Below are 27042 nucleotides of genomic sequence, written 5' to 3' on the forward strand. Positions count from 1 at the left end.
ACAATAAAAATCAGTATTACAAAACATCCAAGTGGGATTCAAAAGCTGATAAGGAAAAAAAAAGTGAATTCTGAACTGTGCCCCAATGTCTGAATTCTCTTTATAGTAAATTGGTTTGAATAAGCTGTTCACTGACAACACTGACAATGGCATCCAGCCCTATTAAGATACACCAAGATATCCCACTTGGTCTTTAATTTAAAGTCTCTGTAAAGGTACAGATCTCCCATGAGTCTTCTGTTGTATCTATAAGGTCCATGACAATACGCAAAGGTATTTGAAATGGAATTTCACAACTACAAGTGCACAAATTAAAATCCTAGTCAATACAATCAGTGGAGAGCAATTGAAGAGCAATTAAGAGAGCAATTATAACATTCAGCACAGCCTCAAGTAGACATAAAACAGATATACATCAGCTGAATCAGGCTAATAGTTATTCTGGGATAAATATCTTCTACTCTTATTCAAATCTAGAGTTATTGTAGAGGGCACTTATGTTCACAAAAAACATTTTGGTTTTCACTAGTCAGTGTTGTCCAAAAAATGTTTAATATTTCCTACTAAAGCGTAAATACAAATTAAAACAGAATTGTTGTACATTTACTAAAAATTCCCTGGCAGGCACAAGCTCAAAATGCATTACTCTTTGATTTCAAGAAGACACTACAAAGGTTATTAAAAACAAGTGAGGATTAGGATTTCAGAATCTGGGTATCAGTGAATCCTAAATACAATTTTAAAATGCAAACTGGAGAATAAAATTCAACAAAAAGACCTACTGTATGATTTATTTTTTTTTAAGAGGCAGTTCAGTTTACTACAAAAAGACTACATTCTGGGTCTGCTAATAACATTCAACTAAGCAAGTAGCACCACTGATAAGGAACCTTGATTATATAACTCTTGGGAAGCCCACAATTTTTCTGTGTGGAATTTCCCACAGAAATGTCAAATACCATGTTTTACATTCTATGAAAAAATGTGTGTAAACAGTAACAGAATCTGTTACCTTCAGCTCCAGCTGCTGTACCCATACAATATTATTGACAACTTCAGAAAGGTTCTTGCCTGACAGCGGTCCAGAAACATCACCAGGAACACCATGGCATCGAGTTCCAAAGTCTGTCTCATAGTCTAACACATGCAAAAGATTCATTAGAACAGAATCTAATAGAGCAACCTTAGATCATTACTGCAGTTATAAAAATATACTAGGAAAACTGGCATTATTCTAGAAGCAAATAAAGATCCTAGCATGCACAAAAAAACTAATGCAATTAAATACCTTTGACATAATCTTGAAGTGCTGCCAGCAATGTTTCCCTCTCAAAAAGCAACTCTTTGCTTATATTTGGATGCTTTATCAGTTCCTTATGTTTCTGAAATATTTGAAGAAGCTGGAATGTAAAGATTTTTAAAAGTTATCACTTTCTTAGGAAAAAAAATTAAACATAGGCTGATACCACCCAGTACTGCTGTCTTTGGCTCTATGTACTCACTCCTATATGCACTCACTCCCTAAACTGACTACTCAGGAATTAAATAACTTGATCTTCAGGAAAGTTTTCAGAATAGAGAATTACTCATACCTGCTGTGGACTGTCCTGAATTTCTGAAATAAATTTCTTCAATTTTCTTGCTATTTTTTGTTCCACTGGTGCAATAATTCTTTCATACTGAGAGACCGCTGCTCTCCATAATGGCTAGAGATAATGAGTTCATGTGTTAGTTCAGGGCTATTTACATTGCAGAAAGACACAGAAAGAATGTGAATAAATTAAAAATAAACATTATACCTCTGTGTAAGGATTATAGTGTACAGGATTTAGGCCAGCAAAGGGCTCAAACACATGGGAAAGATGTAAAGATTTTTTTTCTCCAGCTGGCAAAAAGAACATAAGTTTTTCATGAAGCGTTCTAACAGTTAGCACCTATGAGGGAAAGAAAGTATTTGATATAACAAATGTATTTCTACATAAAATTTATATTTACAAGGACACATCTCTCTCCTTTGTACAAAAAACTTTTGAAAGACTCAGACAAACAGATTATAGAATACTATCTGATTCTGAAAAGACAATGGAAGTATTTTAATTCCTTTTTTTTAACTTGAAACAATGCTGTTTAATTCTGTGTCTAATGAAACTAATGTGTATAATTCAAACCTCTACCTCATCAAGACGTTGGCCAAGTTTGGCTATCAGTTCAGGGAAATATTTCTCATTTTTCCATGGATGTAGAGTGTACTGTTGCCACAGTTGTCCGGTTAGGTATTCACAAGCTGACACCCACTGTTCACAAACCAAGATGCCAGCCTGTATATTTTCTTTAACACTGTGAAAAGTATCCTCCCACAAATTCAAAGCTGCTAGTTTTCTCTGAACAAATCTACCTAGTGAGCCACCTAGAAGACAAAAAAGTATAAAAAAACCAAGATACTTGTTTAAATAATTCCTTTAAAGCTACACCACTTTCCAATCTCATTTTAAAAAAACCCAGTGATGTGTCTTGATTTCAAACCACACAAATGCAGCAATAACTGATTATTTTGCCACAGATTCAACAAATCTCTTGAATATCTCCAAGTTAAACAGAAGCTGGTCCAACATGTGAAGCTGATGGATTTGGATTCTGAATTCCACACACAAGCACCTGTCTTTATCAGCAGCAATGGCTGTATTGGCTGCTCCCTACAACTCTTCCTCTCTCACACACCCACACATCTGGCAGGAGCACACAAACTCACTGTCCTATGCCTGTCCCCAAACATGGGGCTGCTGTCAAGAGAATGAGAGAAGAACCTGTCTGCACATCCTGCTCTCATCTTCACACAGACTGAACCAACCTTTAATGGGAGTTTATGTAAATCAATTTTCTCCTCTGAAAGAAAGACAGGGAATCAAACAGAAGCATGATAAATCCAGTCCACAGGCTGAAAGATATCCAACTCCATCTTCTAACCATCTATCACCTTCTCAAGCATGTGTGAAGGCATCTACCAGAACTGGCTGAATTAGCACATACTAGAAGGCAAATAATATTCATGGATCATAATTACAAGAAGCAAGCACCTTCATGCTGTGGGCTGTTATTAGTGCCTTTACAAGGAAGAAGGTCTCTGCTCAAGGAATCATTTTACTTTTCTTGACTGTTCATATCATAAAGACTGCATAGAGGTTTACCTGTCACATCCAAGAGATTATACATGCGAGACTGTGGATAAGGATCATGCTCTGTTTGTCTCCACACACTATCAACAGTGTCCTTGGTAGCCTCCACCAAATCCACAACTTCAAATAATGAGAGGGTATCCAAGTTGTAATAATCCTAGAAAAAATATCCTTAATATGTTTACTTTGCAAATAGTATTGTCAAAACATTTACACTTTCCTGAAGCTGGCAAGTGGTGTAGTTTCCTGAGGTTTACTGCATAACAGAATATGTCATAATCCTCTTGAAAAACCAAGCATTTGTGTAAGTTTATTCATGTGAAGTATTCATTGCTATCTGAAGCACTATTCAAGAAAGTGCTTTGAGAGTGCCTGAAGTGTTGCATAACAGCATTAATGGTGTCCTTTTCATCTCATGAGTCAATCCCCAGTTCACAAACTGTAGCGTACAGCTGTATTTCCACAACAGCTCTAGTATTCAATGACCAAATCCACTCCCAAGTAAATGCCGGTATTCCCACACACCACTGTCGCTACAAGCTACGTGAATATCATTTAAAGTAAAATTCTGCCTAAGAAAAAAATAACTAAACAGTTATATATTCATGTATTTGGAAAGAGCATACATATACTGACATAGATTTCATAGGAAGACTGGTTCTTACTAAGTCTAGAAATATTTCACTGATCGCACAAAATAAAACATACTTTTGCAATGTCCTCAAATAGGTCTCTAAAATATGAAGCTCTCTCTTTACTACATCTTTTATTTCCATGATGAGCACATTCTCTCCAGAACTGAAATTCATCTGTTGGTGTAAGTATAGCTGCAAATAAAATAGAAAATATTTATATATGAAATGAACGAATGTTTATAAAATACATGCAGTCAGAAGGTACTTTCTAAAGCAAATTTATACATACAGTTATGTAAATATCCTTTAACTTCTGATCCTGACTATGAAAGTCAACTCTGCTCTTCCGGCATGACCATAAGTAATTCCAGTCTACTAACAACAGCCAATTATATTTTACACAGTGCAATCACTGGGAAACCTGAACTCTCAACTTGTAAATAAATTATTTAGTCTGAATTCAAAAATTAACTGTAGAAGACATAATTGCAAAACTAACCTCGCACATCATCTTCACTGAATTTTGTTCCTGTGTAACTGGAATCTGATCTTCTGAGAGCAGTACTCAAGCCAGCTTCAAGCTCACTTAAAAGCTTCTGGAGCTTAGGATCAAATGCTTTACTCCACTTCTCATCCTGCAACAAAAATTTTGAAAATTATGACTCACATTATAGAGCAGTTAGTATTTTCTTCCCATTAATCTTTAAAAAATACAAAATTCAATTTAAGTACCAACCACACAGTGGGACAATGTAGCATTTTTTTTCCCTAAAGTCAAGGAAGAGCACCTCATTCTTTTGATTTAACAATTCAGAATACTATAAAAAACATTTTTATCGCAAAATCAAAAGTCAGTTGCCAGGTTTATAAAGGCACCCCAAAAGCATGTTAGCTGTTTTTCCACATTAACCACCAACGGCCAGTGTATTCCACATTTCCAGTCAGGCATATGCATGACCAGAACCTTCCTCTCATCCTTACTGATAGGAGCTTAAGGATTTTCTTTAACTTAGCAATTATAGCTATCACCCATTGCTTAATCTCCTCAAACATTTTGGTTTCATAACATATTTAGCTCAGAATTAGGTAACATCCTATTGAATTTCAACGTCTCAATATAAACCTGCAAAACATTAAACTAGTATATTGCTCACCTTTAGTAATACTGGCGCAAAAACTTGGCGTACAGCTTGATAAAGGGTGTTGATTGGTGAATCTAGCATAGATGACACAAGAATATTACTGTGAAGATTTTCTTCAGTAATTACGTCAGGTCTCAGCTTAAAGAACACCAACACATTATTCTTTGAATCAGTAGCTTCAATCTGTAATAATCAAGAAAACAGGACTTGTTTAGAAAGCTGGTACTAACTGCTAAACTACATACACCATTTACACAAACAATTTGCATCAAGAAAAAATATAAAATAGCCGTATTACTCCCTCTGGGCTCTGATAAAATTCTGGGAGCATTTGATTTGCACAGAAAATTATAATTTTTATGGTACTCATTTCTGAGTCCATAGGAGCCTGACTTCCAACATCAAATACGTAAAGCCTTCTCCAGCATATGTCTGTAAATATCATCATTTCTTACTACATTTTGAAAACTCCACTTACCACTTTCTCTGGACAAAACAGAAACTCTGTCTTGTGCCTAGAGAAACTAAGCATTAGACCTATTTTTAATTGCATTTTTATGCTACAAACTTTTGGGAATATTTTTCTATATATTCTAAATATTTTGTATGGCTCTCCTGAGTTTGTAAATACATTATTCATAGATTTCTCCAGAACAGAGACAGGAATGCTCCTTCATCACTGAAATCATAAATTGCAGCATGACGAACGTTCCATCCACAGCCCAACTTGTGGGTGAAGTTCCAAAAATTGCCATAAAGTAATTACCAAAATTATTTGTGGCTGAGGAGAATTCATAGAACCCGAAAATTTATTAAACATTTGATAAATTTATAGCAAAAAGATATGCAAAGTGAAATCCCAGATCCTGTACAATTGCAAACATTTGTTTACTATTTTTCTGTAAAAAGAAACAAAGGGTAGTAAGAACAGCTTTCAGTTTTATTGGACGGTATCAGTTTTACTTTCTTATCAAGTGTTTAGCTCAACTTTCACAGACATAGCTTCACTGAGACAAGTACAGAGTATAACACCAATATGCATCTGATCTTCCACACTTGCTGAAAGCTGCTTTGTATTTTAGACAGTGGCTCAGCAGCACCCTCAAAAACTGGTAGACATATATGTTCATTCTTGCCTGAATAGAGCAGGCACTAGGCTCCAGAGAGGATTCACCAAGGAGTTATGTAAGTTACAGCTCCACACTCCACATGTTGAGGACTCCTTATGTCAGAGGCTTCTTCCATGTGTGAAGCCACTGACATAAGAGACACCAAGTCCCTGGTCTCACTGCAGAACAACAGGTCCCACTGTCAAGACCCCCACCTTGCCTGTACACTCTGAGTGGCTGGCCCCACACCATGCCCTCCCTACATGGTGACACTGAGGGCACATCACACCCCATGGTAGCAATCCGAAGAGTCAATTGCTGAACACAAGATTCAAGACAAGACTCAAGGCAGGACATTTCACACAAAGAACCTCAGATTTGCTTACAGCTGGACCCATCAAATTGAAAAATGCATGCTTTGGACAAACACCCACCTTGCATTTGTCAAATATCAGCCAATGGGCCACACATTGGGTCCCATTCCCTGCACAGACATTGCCCATGCAATCCTTTGGGCCATGTGCATGCAACCATGCCCAAGAAGAAATCATACACCCAACTCCATGCCCCGGGCCATTCACAGAGAGACAATATACAACACGCTAAAACTGCACCAACGTGGGCACAACCCACTAACAAATGTGCCATCAGTATGGTCTTCATGGACTCTGGGGACAGTGTTCTTGTTACAGCAAGGATAGAGTTAATTTTCTTACAGTGCTGTATTTTGGGTTTAGTATGAGAATAATGTTAATAACACGCTGATACGGTGGTTGTTGCTGAGCAGTAATTACCCGAAGTCAAGGACTTTTCAGTTTCCCATGCTCTGCCAGTGAGGAGGGCACAGGCAGCAGGGAGGCAGCGTGGCCGGGGCAGCTGACCCAAACTGGCCAGAGGGATATTCCGTAGCACAGAGCATCCTGCTCAGTGTATGAACTGGGGGGAGCAGGTCGGGAGGCACCGATCACTGCTGGGGGACAGGCTGGGCATCAGTCAGGGGGTGGTGAACAACTGCACTGAGCATCTCTTGTCTCCCTTGGGTTTTAAACCCCTCTCTCACCCCTTTCCATTACAGTTATTAACATTATTATTAGCGTGTTAGTAGTTAGCTATTATATTTTATTTCGTTTCAGTTGTATTTTATTTCGTTTCAGTTATTAAACTGTTCTTATCTCAACCCACGGCGTTCTTCTCTTTCCGATTCTTCTCCCCACGTCGAGGTGGGGGGACAGTGAGTGGTACTTATCTGCTGGCTGGGGTTAAACTACGGCAGCCGCCAGTAGCTTGCAGCAGACACAGAGACCTGCACAGATATTCACAGGAGGGAGGTGTCTCCCAAATCTGACACCAGTTTTTACGGCCACCAAGCCTGGGCTGACTCCGGGCTCTGCCTCCCCGTTCGCAGGCCGGGACGCGACGGACACGCGGGACCCGCAGGCGCCGGACACCACGGTACCTTGTTGGAGGCGCTGAGCTGCGCGCCCGAGTGCTGCACCACGAGCAGGAACTCATTGCCGTCGTCGAGGAAGCGGCTCAGCTCCGGACGGGAATGCAGCCCCGCGGCCAGGGCAGCGGCACCGGCCGCAGGGTCCAGCCCGAAGTAGTTGGCAGCCGTGGCTGAAATAAAGCGCTTCCTCCTGTCTCCCTCCCCGGCCATGGTAGCGGCACGCACCCCGCCAGGCAGGATCAAGGCGGGGGCGGATCCAGAGCGCCACGGGAGCACATGCAGGCGCTGGCGGGAGAAGACCCAAAAGGCTGACGGCGGGAAGGACGGCGGCTCGCTCCGGGGCACAGGGGGAGAGGCCCGGAGCCGTCCCGGCGTCGTCGGCACCCGTCACTATGGTGACCGGAGATGGCGGCCCTGGCGCGCAGGCGGCCTAGCTGCGGGCGGCGCCGGGCAAGGAGGAGGCGGTCGACGCTCTCGGAAATCAGCGGAACGGGGCGGGCCGGGGCTGGCCCGGCGGGCGGGGCGGAAAAGGTGCCGTGCTGCTCCTCACACGGCAGCAGCAACTGGCAGTCACCCGGGGCTGGGCCGGCCCGATCCGCTGCCAGGCTTCCCCTGGGTTCACCGAAGCAGCTCTGCTGCCATTAGCTGCATCACGGTGTCACGGCCGCCGCAGTACTTGGGGTGTTTCCCTCGCCCCCGCCCCACTCCGCTAGGGAGCCCGTGGTGTCCAGTACGGCACGGCGGAGGACTGCGGTCCCGGCCCCGGGGAGCGGTGGAGAATGCTCACACCGGGACTGGGAATGCTCAACGCCCACTGGGACTACAGGCTTGTGGTTGCCCGTGGTTTCGCGGGCCAGTGCGGACGTAGTGAGCCGCGCCCCGCTCAGCGATCCCAGCCGCTTCTCTAGAGGGTCTCTAAAAGGACGGAGCGCCTCCCGCTCAGCAGCTGCCCCTGAACTCGGCCACCGCTCGCGGTTCTCTGTCCCAGGCCCGAGCCCGCCTCCAGCGCTGACGGAACACCCAGCTCCCCCCCGAGTGTGGGCTGTGACCGCGCGGGTTCGAAACCACTGGAAGGGCTGGCGCTTCCCCGTTTATTTCGCTGCAAACGCCGGGCCGTAACCGGCATGCGCGCGGCCCCGCTCCGGCCGGGAAACGCGCGCGGCAGCCCCGCCCTCCCGGGGGTGGGTCCCGGCGCGGCCCCGCCCCGGCGGCGCTACCACTTCCTGCCCGGCGCCGTCTGTGTCCGGGTCGTTCTCGCCGTTCTCTCCGCAGCCGATACCGCCCGCGCTCGCTCCCGCCCCCGGCACGACACCCGCTTCTGGGAACGGAGCGGCGGCGGCGTCTGCCCGCGGCTAGCGGGGGGCGGCAGCGCACGGTGGGGCTGGGGAGGACCAGCAGGAACGGGGTCCCCTCTTGTTTCCTCACCGCCGGTCTTGGGAGGCGGCGGCGGCCAGGGGAAGCGAGCCCGGGGGGGCCTCGGCTGCGGGCCCCGGCAGCGGGGCGGCCCCGCCCCGAGGCAGGACGATGCCGGTGAAGAAGAAGAGGAAGTCCTCGGGGGCGGCGGCGGCGGACGACACCGGCCTCAAGAAATGTAAACTCGGCAGGTACCGTCTCGCGGGGCGGCGGCCGGTGCCGGCCGTCACGTCCCGGGCCGCTCCTCCGCAGGCCCCGGGCTGCAGCGGCCGTGAGGCTTCCCGGGGCGGCGGGCGGGCCGTGTGCGGCCCGGCGGGCCCCGGTAGGGCCGCGGTCGTGCCGGGGGGCACGTCCGGTGCAGGTGCGGCGCTCGCCGTGCCGGCCGCGGCGGCGGCGTGGTCACGCCTCGGCGAGAAACGCCACGGAACGGCTCACGTTCCCGGCTGGCCGTGCCTTTGGCTCTACCTCAAGGGCCAGTTCTGGCATTTATCCCCATATTCTTTCTATCTCGCTGGGGTAGGCGGCTCTCCTCACGTTAAGGTTGCCAGTACCCAGAGTGTCTATGCTAAATAGTAGTTTCCTCTTTTTCTTTCCGTTTTTTTTTGTCCCCCTTTTTTTTTTCTTTATTTTTTTTTCCGCAGTGAATTGGAAGGATTGGTCAGCACACTGGAAAACAAGAGCAGGAAAGCTTTCTCTAATAAACACAGGAGTTGGAATCATCTTATTCATTAGCTACTATAAAAAGACTTCTTTATGCCGTGATATCCTAAAGTTGCTGTTAGAATGATAAACCATTAGGGCGGTGCAGCGGGAGCTTACAGTGTGGCTTCCCCGAAGTAACTGCCTGCTTCATCTATTAGACCTTGTTAAGTGTGCCAGTAAAGCAGTAGTTACGACTGACTAACGTCCTCAGGACATGTGGATACAAAGGACTTGCGAAATGCACACAACGGGAATGGCTATTGCAAAAAATTGTGGTGGATGGCCTTTCTCGTTGGCTGGCCAAACTTGACCTCTTAGTTTGTTATGACTGTTCATTTTGGGTAACAATTCCACAGCTCACTTTTGGTAGTCATTGACGGCCTTTTCGTTTCAGTGTGTTATTCCTTGCCTATAAATCTCTTTCTTGTGCCAGAATTATCCTCTGTACCGCTCTACTCCCTCATGGTTCTGCCTCAAAGTATATTTAGAGAGAACACTTCTGTTTTCTCATACTTTACTTGTATACTTTAAAAAACTAAATTATTCTGGTTTGTAGTACCAACTTTCAGTTTCTTGCTCATCTTAGCACTTGTTTGCATGTGTTCACTTTCAGTTTGTTTTTCTAGAACACTGTTAACCGAAATTTTATGATCTTAATTTCTTTTATTTAGTGTTTTCATAGCTTAGGGAAAAAAAACCCCACAGATTCTACAGGGAGCTAGTTGTTGGGCAAAAACTATGACGCAAGTGAGAGTTCATGCTAGGTGATCAGAAAATGTTAGATACACGAACATTTTTGTCATTATGTTCTTACACAACAAATTATTGGTAATATTCTTTAGTAAAATCAGTGATTACAGATAAATCTATGTTAATCTGGATAAAGCCAATAAGCAATAGCACACCATATGACTCTGCCTCTTTCTGGTGACTTGTGTTCCTAATGCCAGTTGGATGGATGGGTGAATGTTTGTAGGACTCCTTTAATTCTAGCTTTCAGCACAGAAGGCTTCTTCTTAAGAGTGTTGTGTTCTTTTCCAGTGAAGCTAAAAACGATACATGGGAGTTAAAGTTGTTCACCCCTCTCAGAATTGAACTGTTCTTCTCCTGCTTGACATTTTAATTTTAAAATTGCAATGTGGGAGCTGCATAATTTTAAACCCTCTCATATTATTAGTGCTCACCTCATTGTTAGAAATAACCTTAGCTTGTTTTAAAAGTCTATAATTTGTGTTTGAAAGGAGGATGCATTGAAAAGGTGCTGCAGCTCTTTACTGACTGAAGATGCCTTTGTGTAGTCAGTGTTTTTACTGGAAGAAATTCTGTGCATTCTTTTAATGAATGATGAATTAGAGAATTCACTTCCTAGGCAAACTGGGTTGTGTGTTACATAATGAAGACAATGATGGGGGAAGCTCTGTGTGCTGAGCAGCTTCAGTCTTGCCACAGATTGCACACTGCTATTCTGGTATACATACCAAATATCTATAGAATTTGTAGATGCTTAATGACATGTATAATGTAAACCAATTGACTGAGTGTTTTTCCCAAATTTGGATGGTTAACTATAAATAGCCTGACTTTTAAATATGTCAAACTCTGCAGCTTCTGTTGACCTTAATGGGATCTGTGCATGTTCAGCACTCTTGAAAATCAAGCTGCTTATTGGAGACCTAACATTAAATGCCTGTATGTATAAATAAAAATAGATAATAAGGCATTTGAATTACTGAGCAGTGATATTTTGGCCATCTGTGTGGGTTGGTTTTTTTTTTGTTTAATATCTACAAGATAACAGTACTGCTGCATTTCAGAAAAAGTAATAGTTGCAATAAATTGAGCTATGAGATGGTTGTAATCTAAAGGTAATTTTATGTTCCAACAGGAGTTGAGGATGACACAGTTGCCTTTTATGAAATTCAGCATAACTCTAGATGTATACTGACCTCATTAAACAATTTCAATAGATTCATAATTAATGTTGTGTAATTTAATTTTTCCTGGTTTTCACATGTGTCATTAAAATAACACTGTTCATCCCTGTGTTTCTATTTGCTACTGCAGATCACAAGCATCTGGTAAAGTAATAAGTGGAGAGGAACATTTTTCAAGCAAAAAGTGCCTGGCTTGGTTTTATGAATATGCAGGTAATATGCAATGCATTCATGTTTGAAACCATATGATTTTTTTTTTAAATAGAGCAATACATAAAATGCTACTTGCATTCTGCTTTTTGTATGCTGATGTACACATAAAAAATATGTCTGTATTTGCTTCCTTATAATGTGCACTTGAATTAGGGTAGCTTTTATTATTAGCTTCTTAGTATTTGTTCTTTTTGACTTATTTTTGTTCACTCTATACTTTATAACTTTAAAATGAAATAGCAGATATTGAGCAGTACAATTTTGAGTCAGGATATACTGTGTGATTCACTTCTTGCTTTGAAATTGTCAGGTAGAAGTCAGGACATTGAGAGATAGTTCAGATTGATGCTTATGTGTCTAGCTATATCTTTTTGTGATCATATTGGAAGACTAATGATATAGGTCATGATTTAAGCTGCATGCTTTGTTTTACAAAGCAAAATAATAGAGGTTTATATAGGTTTTCCATCTGAGAATTTGTATTAACATTTTTTATATTCTAAATATCAGTGTTTCATTACAGAAGTATTTGAAGTATCTTCTTTCAAATAACTCACAATTGCCATTGAATAGCTGCTTTAAGTGAATGTGCAGTGTATATTGCTGGTATTTATTTACCAATTGCATGGTTTCTGAACTCAGGATTTCTGAACTGTTACTAATTTCTTGTCTAGTCACTATTTAAGGTCTATCAAAACTCATTAATTGTCAGATCTTAGTATGGAGAGAGCTGCTAATTTATCTGCCAGCAATTGGTTTGAGTATATTTATCAGGACTGATATTTTCCTTGCAGTCTTTTCACACCAATGAACTACTCTTATTTGTAGTAATCTGCTCTATACTTTAGGTTTGAGGTATACTCTTTGGGAGTAGAGTCTTTTCTAGGGAAATAATAATTCAAAGTTAATTTTCTTGTGATAAATTTGTTTGTATATTCTTCAGAATTAATGTCTGTAAATTTTGGCTTTGTTATTGAATCAAGAATTGAATGGAGGAGATTATACTTTTAGTTAACCAGCAATCAAAAAATGCTGCATTTCCAGCACGAGCTAGAATTCCAGTTAAATTATATGCAATAGAAGATAAAATGGTTCCATTAAAAGATAAAACTATACACACACACAGAAGTGTAAGAGTTTTATGTATGATTTCTGGACCAGAAACACTCATTCAAGCTCTTACTTGTCATTACCATTGAACCCTTTTACATTCATAACCCTTCTCTTCATAACTTGCTTTTTGAATATTTCCTATCTAACACTGTTTGGCCTTGCTTACATAGGCAAAATGTCCTTTGCAATATTTTTCAGGAGGTAGGGATTCATGATGCTAAGTTTCAGTTGGATTTTATTCTTCTGCAAAAGTAACCATTCTCAACAGGTTTTATTGACAATGTTCTTGTCTCACAGTGAGTAGTTATTCAAAGCACTTTATCCAAACTCTTAAAGAGGCTTCTGCTTACACTGGCAGCAGATAAAGTGGAGACAAATTCATCAAGGACTCTGCCTGTTATAAGTAGCAAAATTGGCCAAAAAGTTGTAAAGTGGTATGTTGTTTTGGAAGCTAAAACCTTTGCCTTTTACATTAGTTCGTACTCTCTAAATGTTAATGTAATGATCCAGGACACATTAAAATACTGTGTTAACAGGCCTTTTAATAATATTTGAGTGCCCAGTAGGAGTCATTTTTGGAGGCTTAGTCAAAATAACTGAAGCCAGAGAGATTAGAGGAGCAAAACGCCCCAGAGTGTGTGTCCTCTTTAAAGGCACTAATTTGCTGCATTTTAGAGACTTTCCTGTTAAAACAGAGCATAACACTAACTGTTGTGGTCCTAATCAATTTGTTTTTATTGCAGCCCTGAACCTTTTTTTTTTGCTTTGTATATGGCTAACATGCTCAGCATTTCTTCAATTTATTGTTCTCATTTTGTTTATTTTACTCAGCATTGTAAAACTCATCTTACATTGTTTGCAGATTCACCTTCTGTGTTAATGTAAACCCATAATATTTGCACCATCGAAAGAATAATATCTGAAATAGTAGCTCAGACAGAGTTAGATATTTTGTTTTGATAAAATAATTTTTGAAGAACATTATTCATAAAGTAACTTCAGCAGAGAGTAGCAGTACCCAAATTGTCTTAAAACAATTGACTGCCACAGTTACTGGAGTTGAGCTGCATCACTAGGAAGCTCAATGGAGTCTTTTGAGAACTCAGATACAAAACTAAAATGGCTCATCTGCTATCACAGAGAGGCAGTGCACAGCATAAACAATCTGGTGTAGCACATACGTGTCTACACAATTGCGCTTGATGGAATAGGTCTTGCTTAAAAACTACTTAATAGTGTAATTCAATGTTTTTAGAAATACTTTGGATGCAATGTAGCCTAATTATTATTCATAACTCTTATGAGCAGTGAAAGTTACTTGGATTTTACTCTGGTGTGGTTTTTGCTTTGAAGGTCCTGATGAAGTTGTAGGCCCTGAAGGAATGGAAAAATTCTGTGAAGACATCGGTGTTGAACCTGAAAATGTAAGTTTCTTTCATAGTGTTAATAACACCTTAGGGGATATTTGATAAGGTTAAATTCTGTGTGTAACTCTTAAAGCCACTAAGCAGAGAGTTTTTCATCTTCCTGCTTGTAGGAGCTGCTCTAAGATATTTCAGCTGAATACATCAATTTTACTTGGCTGGTGTGTGAGATTTTTTTGGATGGGTTTATTATAGTAATACTTAATTGTCAAAAATTGAAATTGAGGGGAAAATTTGCATGTAGCTAATTTTTTTTAATGGTAACAAATATGAAGACCAAGCATGTACCATGTAGCATGTTTGAATGTTTTAGAGTTTTGTTCTTGGACATTAGTAAATCAGCCTTTTCCTATGGACTGACTCCTTTTCCTCCCGTTATCTTTATTTTGTTTTCCCTAGATTATTATGTTAGTTTTAGCCTGGAAACTAGAGGCTGAAAGCATGGGGTTTTTTACCAAGGAAGAATGGTTAAAAGGAATGACCTCATTACAGTAAGAGTGTTTTTACATATCTAATAGAATGTTCTAATTTTATGATTGTATTATAACTTAATTATTCTTGTTCTGTTTCATGTATGTTGGAAATAAGACACAAAGAAAGCTGGCTTTTAGTTCTTGTTTTGGTCCACAACTGCAAAATTAATCTGATGAGTTCACTCAAAGCATTAGTTTATTGTCTAAACCTGGTTAATTCAGGTTTTGGTGGCTTCCTTTTCTTGCAACAATATGTTAAAATACCATTCTAGTTAGCGGATATAAATAAGTAGATCTGTAGGTGCACATAAGCATATCTCAGCACTGATATTATGGAAACATTTTAGTGATTTCTGAGCTTTATAGATGAGGACTGCATGGATAGTAATTTTGGTTATTGGTGTTATTTATTAGATGGACATCAGAAGCCATGCTTAATGCTTAGGTTAAATAACATCTTTTCAATTTATAAATTAGCTTCTTGCTCTTACTGTTTGCATTTGAGTTTTTGATTAGTTAGTGCTCTGCCTAAAGATATTACTTTCATGTAAGAAACAATCAGCTTTTTGTGAGGCTTAAGTCAGTTGTTACTTTTTGTTCATTCTTTGTGTAACTACTTATGGTACCCTAATGTTTTAAGGGTGTCTTGTTATGACACTGCATTTAATATTACAAATAGGGAACTACTATTGCAGCTAGAGCACAGTGCCCTGTCAGTTGTGGATTGGTTTGGGAAATTGTATCGGGCATATACCCTCTGGTTACTCAAAACTATGGAATAAGTGACTCTGGACTCTCAACTCTTACTTGAATTGGGATCAGGCTTCTGACAGGTGCCTTGATTATTTTGTGACTATCACCAGAAATTAAATTAGGAGCTGGAATTATTAAATTGCCTGAAATTCAAGATGACAGAATAAATTCTGGGTGTGTGATTTTTCAGATGCAGTGAATGGGTATTGGTCACTTATCTGAAGTATTTAATTTTTATGCTCAAATAAAAGCTTTCAAGAGTTAGCCAGTCTCGCCAAATGCGAGCACATAAATGCATGAAATCAGGCACCTGTTCAGAGCCGATGTTTTAGACTTTGTTTCTAATAATTTGCTGACTGGAAATCTTCTGGTTGTTTTCAGAACAGAGCTGGTCATGCTGTAGTCTAAATGTGTTTAATACTGAAAATAGGCTGCTGCTGTGTGCTTTCATAGAAAGAGACTTCTGCTGAGAGCACTTGCCTAAGCCTAAAGCAGTTGATGTGTATGTTTTGCTTCCCCTGTTGCTCTCTAAAAAGCTGGCTAAGCAGCTGAGTGAAGCAGAGATGGTTACATAGCACAGCTCAAGATCCATTGGCTAAAAAATAGGTGCAGGTTTTGGCTGGGAGTGAGCAGGCAGCTCTGTGATGTTTAGCTACCATCTGGGGTTAAACCATGATGAAAGAAAATACAAACCTATAGACTTGTGCTGTTGTTGCTTACTGGGAAGGGAGGGTCCTATTATGGAATTCCATCTGTAATGAGGTTATCAATTTTCTCTTGGAAGGTTTGACAGATGTTTGAAGGAAAAGGGTTTTACACTTAAAACAGTAAAATATTATTGCTTGCTTGCATAGTTTATTTCTTTTCTTTGTAGTTCTTGCATGAAGAAATGAGATTGAAATGCATTAAAACCCTAGAGTGTATTCTACATATACTTCTGTATAGAATCTTTATTTCAAAATATGTGAAATGTTACACAAGATAATTGCATAAACAGTCCTGGCTGGGATTCAGCTCAATAGTAAGATACCTAAATGTTTGGTTTATATGCAAGAGCTGGATTTCTTAAACTCTTACTGCAATCTTTGGCGATCCAGTCAGTGTAGTGTAGCCTAGGGAAGTATCCAGTTTGCCCTAAGACCTAATGACTGGTCACCTGAATTGCTCTTAGAGGTTGCTTGGCTAGTCCTGTATGAATGGCAACACCTGAAGCTTAGGACCTCTCTAATCTACAGTTAGATGGCAGCATTTGGGTACCTGCATCTTGAAGTGACATTCTCTCTGCATGTTGTTTCATAATACACCGGTGAAGTTTGCTGTTTAGAGATGAGAAAAATAAATGTGTGGTGAAGTAGATACTGTCAAAATGAAGGTGAATTCAGCCCTAAATATCATCTTATGAGACCTAAGCAGCTTAGGCTGGAAGGTTTCCAGTATGTTGTGTGGGTGGGTGAATTCTGCCCCAAATGTGTGTGTGTGTGTGGGTGGATGTGTGTGTGTGCGTATACATATATGTGTATGTATATATGCAGACTCTCTTCATAGCAGAGAGAATCAAGTACCTCTGCTAGGCCAACTATGATGAAATGTATATACTAACATTAAATGCTTTTGGTTCAATGTTTGTATACATCTTACTGATTTTTCTTTTTAGTAAAAGACAAGTATATGTGAATAGCTATGAAATATAAAACATTGGAATATCTGAGTAGGAGTTAATGAATCATCACTTTGTCCATGTTAGCTATGCCTCAGATGATCTCTCTGTAGCTAACAGAAATTAAAATGCATTCTCTTTGTGGTGCTAATTTGAGTTTTGTTAAAAATGTGACATAGGGATGAGAAGAGACTGGGGTAAGCTAATGTCTGATTTTGTTGATCTTGAGGTAATGCTATTCAGTGCTATCTTTCAGTAAAGACAGTTTGAGAAATCACATCTTTTTCTAATATCTGTACAGGAGTTTAGTGTTAATTCACTTGTGCTAATTAGAAGGTTGTTTTGGTTATTAGGAAGATTATTCCAAGTATGGGTGACCTCAGTCATCTGTTTTATGGTGCAGCCACACAGGCACCTGTACCTCTGTAAAAGAGGAGTTTGATAACTCCTTGCCTCTTTTTGGGAGTAAAGTCAGCGGCTAGGTACAGAAATGCCCTAAACAGCTTTAACCAAAACATGTCTTTGTGTTGGGATCCAGAGGTTGGTGCTGGTCTGAGCATGATCCATTTGGCTTTTTGGTTATAAGTGCACTGATAATAAATTGCTTAGGAGTCGTGACACTTAATTATTGCTGATTTTCATACTAACTTTTTCAAAATAATCAATTGTGTATTAAAATAGACATAGCCAATAGTATTGTAGACAATAGCTGGCTTTTTTCTTGCACTGAGATTTATGATTATTTGAACAATTTTAACAAAGTAGTTTGCAAGAAATTTAAACGTACTGAAATTTGAGTTTACCCATTATATGGTAAATAATCTATCAAATTATATTTAACAATGTATGATAAACCCACTATAAATATTTTATATGTCACTAGTATAGTTAAAACTTAAGCATTTAGGTAGATTAAATAGGTGGATTTGTCCTCAAATGTGTAGAACATTCTGGTGGAAATATGAACCTTTGAATGTTAGAAGAGATATGAATAAAAAACACAATGCCTTTCTAGCATAGCATAATGCCGTTTTAAGGGTTAAGTAGTAGAATACAGACCAATTATATGGCTGAAGACAAAAAAAGTAATTTTATTTTTAGTTAAATTTATCAAATCTCATTTAACAAGAGTTCTTTTCAATTCGTTATATGGTTTAACACAGAATATACGAGTTGTGATCTGAATATGTAGCATAATTAGCCAATAGTTTTATTTATTTAGCACCGGTGTTGGCTAGGACTTAGTGCTGCTTTAGGTAGAGGCTCCTAGGGACAAGAAATAATAAAAGGTTGCATCAGTTGGAATTGCTACATTTCTCTTGTCACAGTCTGAAAGAGACTGACAGACAGCTGTGCACGCACAGGCTGGCAGCTCTGAGGAACAGGAAGTATCAGCTGAGGGCAAAGTACAGCATAAAAGCCCAGCATCTCAGCAGCCTTTGCTGGGGGCCTGTGTGACAAGTCCATGTGCAGCTGTTAGAGGTGCAGATGTATTCTCTGAGAGGCAGACTGCTAAAAGGGGGACACATGACCAGAGGAATTATTTATGTACAGCTGCAGTTCTGAAAGTATGCTTCTTCACAAGGGATACAAGGCAAGGCGGATTTTTTAATTTATTCTTTTTTAGTCATGGCAGCTTTTTTATAAGAATAGAATGTCCTGTTATAACTGTTCTATTGAGTGAGTATTTTCTGGAGGATTAGCAAAGTTAAATTGCATTCTCCTTTGCCATTGTTGGTGAATCTGACCCATTTTCTATTTCCTTGCTGAGTAAAGTACACGAAGATCTTTCTTTCCAAAGGGTTATTTTTGACAAAGCTTTATCCTATTGACTAGTGGACCTGTATGTTCTCATACAGCCTTTGATTTTTCGGTTGAGTAGTTACTGACTATTAATCAGGTGATTAAGATTGTATCAGAGCTTGCATTTATCAGTCATAAAACATGAGCAGATTAGTATGTTTTGCAGAGTGCCTGCTCAATCCTGCCATTTGTAAACACACACTTGAAAACTACATATTTAGGGTTTACGTTTTCCCATTTATTTACAGCTGGATTTTACCCCTTAATGCACACTGTATCTTTAAACATTCATAGAAGATAAGATACTGCTGGGTATGAATATAGATTAAAGAGTTTGGAATTAAGACTATTATTTGAGATGTGACGCATGCACTTAGTATTATGTTGCTGATATAGTTAAAACAAAAAGCTTGCTTACAGAAGCCAGCATTCATCATTTCAGTAAGCTGCAAATATTGAGCATATTCAAGATTCTTCAAGTCAGTTTCACAGTATTACTCCTGTATATCTAATGATTGTGCTTTGGTGATTTCAGTTTTTTATGTTTGCTGGCTTTTTTTTGTTGCCTGATGTTGTGTTTTGAACTCCTAATGTTTTGGTTTTGGTTTTTTGTTGTTTTTTTTTTAAGGTGTGACTGTACAGAAAAATTACAGAGTAAATTTGACTTCTTACGGTCACAGTTGAATGACATTTCATCCTTTAAGAATATCTACAGATACGCCTTTGATTTTGCAAGGGTAAGACTGCTGAAATGTTAGGAAAGTTCTTAATTTTATTTATTCAACAAGCTTGTCCTTGATTGGTTTCTGCGCTTTCTTTATTCAACCTTAGGAAAAAGACCAGCGAAGTCTTGATATTGATACTGCAAAATCCATGTTGGCTCTTCTGCTCGGAAGAACTTGGCCACTGTTTTCAGTATTTTATCAATACCTGGAGGTACAAGTTTCCTTGACTTTGTGAATGTTGGCATAGTAGTTGGACTGTTCTGTGGGAATATTGCGTGTTTTTTTACTCAAGGATGTATCCATATTGGTCCCTTTACCTTGCTCAATGTGCTTATGAAAGAGTGATGTGCTTGTATGCATCAAGATCCTTATTTTCCTCCTTGTGCCCCAGCCCCTTTATTTATCAAAGGCAGCTAAAATTCCATCTTGGTTTTACTGTAGATATAAATCTGGAAGTAAAGTAGTAGAGCCCCACTAGTCTCTTCAGTTGCATCTGCACTGCATTTCAGGTTTGCTTTGTACGTCCTTATGAACATAATGTATTGTGCCCTGGAGAAAAGAAGATTTTTTTTTTTTAAAATAGTTCATTCTGGAAATACATCTGAGCTAAATATGCCCCACTTTAGGGCAAGGGCAAAAATATACCAGTTTTTGAAGCTTAGAGTGGTGACTTCCTGATTTCCAGGGTTTGGGGAATTTGATTCTGTTCTGATCTTCAAGAAATCATTTCATGTCATTTCATAACGAGGAAATATGTTCTGTGTAGTATTTTTAAAATGGAAAAATCAAGTAAGTAATAGCCATTGTTACCCATTAAATAGTTTGTTAGGAACTCATTGAAGATAAAAAGTTAAATGTGATGCAGGAGTACCAAATGCCACTTGACATTTTAATATTTTGAAATTACTTTTCCTAGCAATCGAAGTATAGAGTTATGAACAAGGATCAGTGGTACAATGTACTAGAGTTCAGCAGAACTGTCCATGCAGATCTTAGCAACTATGATGAAGATGGTGCATGTAAGTATTCTTACTGTTTTGCTTATTCAAATATTAGCAAAGAATTTAAAAATTGCATAAAACAAATTTCTATAACAGAAACAATACTGTAAGGTACAATTTTTTTCCAGCAATGAATACAAAAACAGCCCTGATAACCATCCATTTTCAAGCTGCAGATGCTAATTTTTCTTACTTTTTTTCTCAGGGGTATAGTATGTAAATATTATGATAATTTACTTGAGCCAGCTTGTATTCAGTGAGAATCTAGTGAAGGTGCTTGCTGCATGCAACTGTAGACTTGCAAGCAGAATTATAAATAGCAAACTCATTTTGTACTAATATATAATAAACCATAGCTTAACAATTTTTGCCTACCTGCTGCTACTTGGGGCTGAACTTTCCACCAGGCTGGTAGTCAGTCATGCCATGACTGAATTGCCTAAGTCCCATTTTGGTCCATGTTCTAATTATTCACAATTTTGAAAACTTTGGGAAGAAGGAATTAGTTGTGCTGATTTACAAGATTATTTTTATGCCTTCCATTCAGTTCACTCTACCTGTCAGATATTGGGAACAATTTTTTCCATAAAGTGTTTGTTTTTTTTTCACTTTTTATCATCCTTGGATTGGAATGATTGTACAAAACTATGAGCATTTTATCATGGGATTGCCGTGGATGTTTCCTAGAACAGTAGTTTTAACCCTCATACTTAAAACAAAGGTGTTTGAAACACATTGCCAATCTTAACTCCAAGTTTTGTTTGTTTGCAGGGCCCGTACTTCTGGATGAATTTGTTGAATGGCAGAAAGTTCGTCAAGCGTCATAGCAAGAATTCAAAAGAAAATGCAAAAGTTTTTTTTTGGTGCCCGCCTGTACACAAAGTAATGAGAAAAACAAAGGATTGCATTTTCATTCATAAGAAAGACTTTACAGTAATTTTTTTTCCTTTTTTAAGGAGACTTTCTTGTTACATGTGATATGGGCATTGAACCACACCTCTTCTGAGACTGAAAGTTGGAGTTCTTGTTTTGAGTCTTATGTTTATAGCATTTATTTCAGAACAATAAAGATTCAGATTTGTGACAAAGGCCTAAAAGTGAAGGATGTCCCTTGAATGTGAGTGTGGTGTCTATTTTTAAAACCAAACCTATAAGATATCTTTCTCAGAAGTGCCCTTTGCTATGAATTTTTGAAGACCTTAAAATGCTTAATTGGCGCTGTTGCTTGCTGTTGGTGTGATTGTCTGTGTGGCAGATGTTAGAAAGAATGACTGATTTTGGAAGCCCTGGGTGGGAGTGTGCTTATTTGTGTAGTGAGTATTGGTCATGGGTTGTGCCACAGTTTTCAGCTCCTAGTGGAGATAAAGGCCTTAAACTCCTGCTACTGTTTTTTATTTCTTTGTTTATTCCCCACCCAGTGGTGTGGCATTTAATGGCAGACCCTTTCAAAGTAGAAAGGTGTAGAAGAAATGTCTCTGTGTGCAGAATGGCTGAAAACTAATTGCCTGTACTTCAGATACTGAATGCAGATACTCTTTGGTACAGCAAGGCAGCTTCAAATTTTTACTGCTATTTAGGCTTTTTGGATTGCTTTGTACAAGTGCAATTTATATTTTAAAAGGGAAAACTGGGAAGACTTGGTTTCAGGCTTTTCTTCTTGCATGTTTTAGACTGGAGGCACTCATGACTTTTTTTTCCTCTCTGGATGGTTTTCATAATATAAATGAAGAAGCAACTATTTAATCACCTATGTTTGACCAAGTAACAGGCTGTATATAACAGGATATTAAATATCACCCTGTTACTCTGTGTTCTGAGTCCCAAAACTACTGTGATTTCCCTTTTAGGCATTCAGTATTCATGACAACCTTTAAATATAGTAGAAGTTTCTCACTCTACCTCCATGCCCAGGAGATTCAATGCCAGCCTTGAGAAGGAAAGGGATTTTAATCAGTAAATGTGAAAAACCAAACCAGAATGAGAGAATGAAGCATTTGCAACTTCTGCTTTATTATATAAATGTATTATACAGATTGTGATAATACTGGAAGACTTGGTCAGTGATTAAGGCCTATGTGCCAAATATTTTAACAAGTGAAATAAGAATAGACAATGTAAGCTAGGCATGACTTGAAGATCGTTGCCTCAGGGAAATTACTTCTGTTTTGCACATCCCTTAGTCAGACTAACAAGCGTGAGTTTTCCTGTCCTTAAGGAAAGCTTATTTCCAAGATGATTTTTTTTTTTTTTTTTTTTTTTTTAAGAAGGAGGGTGGAAAAAAGAGGAAAGGTATGAAGAGAAATAAGGGGTACCTACTAGTGCTGTGTGCTCTTTTTCCACTACCAAGGACCACACTTGCAGCTTCTCTAGAGATGTGCTTGCTGTGGGCTGCAGGACACAGTGCAGTGCTGGGCTATGGGCTGTTCTGCGAGTCACCTTGATCTATAGAAGCTTGGTTTCACTCAAGTGAGAAAAACACCGGCGGAAAAGATACTTGGAAGATTTCTGCTTATACAATGGCTAGTGTTTGTGTGCATGTAAACAGATGCACCACAGCTGCTCTAAATATTTTTCCCCTGTTTTACAGAAAGTACCTAATTTTAGACCTTGTGTAAGCTGCAGCATTTCCCTTCAATATGTTACAAGTTATCCATTTGCATTGCTGATAATTCTGATTTCACTCATAACAGAGTGCCTTTCATTTAGGAATTGCCCTACCCCACAGAAAGCTTATGCCAGAATGAGATTAATTTCAACAGTCCTAAGACCTGCTGGTACAATAAGGTCCTAAGATGCACAGATAAACATGCACTGTGTACCTGATGTCAAGGGATGTACTGCTGTATGCTAAATCTCTTCAGGGATGCTGATTCTGAAATGACTTTCAAGTTCACTGCAATGACTCTCCTTGCATACTGTATTTAGTCCCCACTAGGGTGTTCTCTTTCCAAAAGTTTTGAAATACTGGTCAGAAGAATCTTTTATAGCTTGATTTATTTTATTTTTTTTAAATCATTGCTTTTAGGTAACTGCAAGCTGTTGTGAATGCATTTTAAACCATTTGGTTGAGGATGATATTAGAGTGTAAAAGTAGGAGTGATGCACCTACCAATCTGAGTCAAGTACTTGCCATTAAGGTGTAAGACACTATGTGATGTATCATTTGTATCTGTTAAGGTTTTATCAGTATTCCTATAATAAATCCACGTTTCAGGGATTTACAATGTGGTTGTGTGAGTGATTGAAAATCATCAGTTACTGTAAAACTTAGGGGATTAATGTATTTAAACTAGTTGAAATAGTTTTTCAAGTTTGAATAAAATAGAACTCTAAGTCCTGTTTTTTTGCTTAAAACAGCAGTGAGGTGTATTGTTTCAGTGTGAATTAATGGCTTGTACAGTTTCAATGTGAACTGATCATGTTTATTAGCTGTGTTTTATTACATCACCTTACAGCTTATTGTGGATAAGTGCCAATAGCTGTTAACTTGGTTTTGTTTTGGTTTTTTTTAATTTTGTGCATGTCCACAAGCCAAAACTTGACTTCTGCTTTCCTTAGTCTTTGAACTTTAATTTTTATTTTGCTCAGGTGTATTTCAGTCTATGGAATTTTTTTTAAAGTTATGCCTTATCTTTCAGTGTTCTAAGATGAAAGTTCACAGGTGAAATATGCTGCCAGAGTATGACAAATTGAAGGTGAAACGTCTTCCAAAATTAAATCACAGTGGTGTCTATCTTAATGCTATAAATTTCAGATTAATCACACTTTGACTTCTTGACATTAGTCTTCTTAACATAATTAATCACTTTAGTTTTCTTAGGCAACTAACAGTTTTCAGTTTAAGATCTGAAAACACCCACCTATTCATGGGAAAAGCCATACTGGTAGATCAGAATGTAGTATTTCTCCTGTGTAAAAATGTGATCTTGAATTGAACAGTTGTGTCTGTTTACCTATGTCTAACTCTATATGTAGTTTTGATCCAATTTCTCTTTACTGTTTAAATTAGCTTCTTAAGTTCTTTACTAATGGCTATAATTTCACTTTTCTATATAACAGACTTTGAATTTTGCTTCTGAGATGACCATGGACATCAGCTTGGTACCTGTTTTGGGTAGCCTGGATGAGGGCCCTGTGGTCTCTCTGGCTTTTGTTCAGGGTTTTCTGGGGGTTTTTTGTATCTGTCAAAAGCTTTGTGCTGATACATTGATCATGACTGCACAAAAATTGCAAAAGGGACCATAAGTTCAGTGTTTCTGATATTTTCATATTTTGAGCTAGTAAATAGTTCCTTCAAACAAAATGTAGAAACTTGTACAGGTTTAGCTTTATTAAGTGTGATGAATAAAATGGTATGTAATAGAGCAGAAAACTTACTTTGTCATGCTGCCTCTTAGTTTTTCCTGATGTGTTTTTGTGTATGTATAATTGTTCAAAAAATCACTGAGGTAACTTAATTCCAGCAAGATGGATCAGTCTCATTGTTAAGTCAACCTTATCGAAGAGTTTCTTTGCTTCTCTGTGTGGATGTAGGAAATAGCACTTTATCACAACTGCGAGTAACAGCAAACACTATTCTTGATTACATCATATGTTATTAGGTGCTGATAGAACATCATGATCTTGGAAATTAACTGTCTTTAATTATGCATTGAATGAATACAGTTCCAACAACCTGTTGCAGTGAATGTGAATGAAGAGGGAATGAGCTTTCCTATCTTCCCCAGCTGCATTCCTTCACTCTCCCCCAGTGTATCTCTTGGGTCACGTGTGTGTTTTTTGGAAAGGACTTGGTGTTTCCTAATATACTCTTCCATAGGGTCTTGAGCCCATTTCAGAAAGGATCAAAGACAACATCCTGTCATATGGTTGCGTTAATAGCACTGCTTTCCCTGCAGTTGCAGCTGGCTCCACTTTTGACACTTCCTAGTTGTTGAGGTCTGATGCCATACCTGCCTCAGGACAGTCTTCCCTCAGTCTCACACCTGAGGCAATGCCTGTTTATTGCCTCCACAGTTCTGCTTTGTATTGGTTTTGACAGTGAAGTTCCTGATGCCTTCCTGAGCCAGTAGAAGTTTACTGGTATACACCCAGCAGGCATCTCATATCTACAAGTGATGGCAAGAGTTTTGTTACTTCTTTACCCATCTGTATTATCATTCTTCCTGTAATTTTTCCTGTCTCTGTGAGAAAGGGCCCTGAATTAGTAGGTAGGTGAATTAAAGCCTGAACATGCGCTGCAAGGTTATGTATCCTGTGTTTCCTTAATTTTTCTTTTAATTTCAAGCCACTGCCAGGTGTGTCACCAAAATGAGATTGGTGTATCTCATCATCTGGATTCTAAACTCTAATCTTGTTCCTGTTTTTGTCCTATTTAATTAGAGTATGACACTCTACGTATTTGGATCTCCTTGGCTTTTTCCCCTGAATAGTGACCATAATAACAATGACAGAAGATGTAAGTTACTGAATTTGTTTTATAGGCCTTAGATTGGACAGATGTTTGTTGTGATGAGCCAAATTCTATTTCTTTAATCTAGGTTGGTTCTTCTGTGTTTCTGTTGAATTACTTACTACTTTATAAGTTATGAAAATTTAATGGTTGTGTCCTGTATCTCTAGAAACTGTATATTGATAAAGTTGCTTTCAACACATAAAGTTCTTTAGCTTCTTGAATTAAATTTCTTACGGAATTATGACAATTAAAAAAAGAATCACCCTATGTTTCAGGGATTTATCCATGAGTGTATTTTTGTCAGCTTAGTTGTGAATTAGTGCTGATTATAAAATAAAGGTATTTTTGGTTGATTTCAATTCTAGCTAATGTGCAACTTAATTTTTTTCTTACTGTTTACAGAATTACTTTGTTTACTCTCGCTCGTCATTTTATGGTAGTAAATTAAAGGGCTAAGGGCTAGAACACAGACTGCTAGCTAATATTTTCTGGTAGTAGCACTAAGGTGAGAGGTTTTTTTATGCTTTTAAATATTAGGATATTCCAGAAGGGTTTATTGTGCCTATTATAATAATTAAATTATAAAGTGAAATGGTAGATGTGGTATCTAACCTCCTAACTATCAAAGGCTTAACGTGAAATTATTTTAGCATTCAAAGTCAGTTAACTATAATCAGTTTTTTGAATGAAAATAGGAGTATCATCTCTCAATGATTAAAATTTACAAAGAAATATGATTAACAGCTGTATATTTCATCCTCATAAACTGCTCAACATATGTCAGTTTGAAGACAGACAAAATGTTAGGACACATCTGAAAAAAAATCATTATTAATCCATTGCACATATAATGGCTTTAATTTTTTTCAG

General features: G+C 38.9%; 2 protein-coding genes across 2 annotated transcripts in view; one reads left to right on the top strand and one right to left on the bottom strand.

Moving 5' to 3' along the window:
• DYNC2H1 (dynein cytoplasmic 2 heavy chain 1) overlaps positions 1 to 7716 on the bottom strand; it is a gene marked incomplete at its 5' end in the record, with an annotated part of 143228 nt that extends 135512 nt beyond the window's left edge. The window contains 10 exons of the mRNA XM_084226347.1: positions 1013 to 1137; positions 1289 to 1400; positions 1593 to 1706; positions 1800 to 1934; positions 2175 to 2407; positions 3186 to 3330; positions 3882 to 4000; positions 4308 to 4443; positions 4963 to 5133; positions 7516 to 7716. Coding sequence (XP_084082473.1) covers positions 1013 to 1137; positions 1289 to 1400; positions 1593 to 1706; positions 1800 to 1934; positions 2175 to 2407; positions 3186 to 3330; positions 3882 to 4000; positions 4308 to 4443; positions 4963 to 5133; positions 7516 to 7716 — 1491 coding nt within the window. The remainder of the gene's footprint in view (positions 1 to 1012; positions 1138 to 1288; positions 1401 to 1592; positions 1707 to 1799; positions 1935 to 2174; positions 2408 to 3185; positions 3331 to 3881; positions 4001 to 4307; positions 4444 to 4962; positions 5134 to 7515) is intronic.
• Positions 7717 to 8746: 1030 nt separating this feature from the next.
• On the top strand, positions 8747 to 22373 carry DCUN1D5 (defective in cullin neddylation 1 domain containing 5). The gene is made up of 8 exons (XM_084226780.1): positions 8747 to 9110; positions 11686 to 11768; positions 14235 to 14305; positions 14705 to 14796; positions 19620 to 19728; positions 19823 to 19927; positions 20633 to 20735; positions 21489 to 22373. Exons 1-8 carry the CDS (start codon positions 9031 to 9033, stop codon positions 21542 to 21544), a joined length of 699 nt encoding a protein of 232 aa, XP_084082906.1. The 5' UTR covers positions 8747 to 9030; the 3' UTR covers positions 21545 to 22373.
• The last annotated feature ends 4669 nt before the right edge of the window (positions 22374 to 27042 follow it).

Source organism: Fringilla coelebs, assembly GCF_963513975.1.
Source record: "Fringilla coelebs genome assembly, chromosome: 2".
In the NCBI taxonomy this organism is placed as follows: domain Eukaryota; kingdom Metazoa; phylum Chordata; class Aves; order Passeriformes; family Fringillidae; genus Fringilla; species Fringilla coelebs.

What these genes read in the sequence shown, in the direction of transcription:
- DCUN1D5 (XM_084226780.1), top strand. Translation starts at nt 9,031, where the DNA reads ATGCCGGTGAAGAAGAAGAGGAAGTCCTCGGGGGCGGCGGCGGCGGAC. An exon ending in AAGAAATGTAAACTCGGCAG is followed by an intron (nt 9,111 to 11,685) that starts GTACCGTCTCGC and finishes TTGCTACTGCAG; the next exon opens with ATCACAAGCATCTGGTAAAG. An exon ending in TCGGTGTTGAACCTGAAAAT is followed by an intron (nt 14,306 to 14,704) that starts GTAAGTTTCTTT and finishes TGTTTTCCCTAG; the next exon opens with ATTATTATGTTAGTTTTAGC.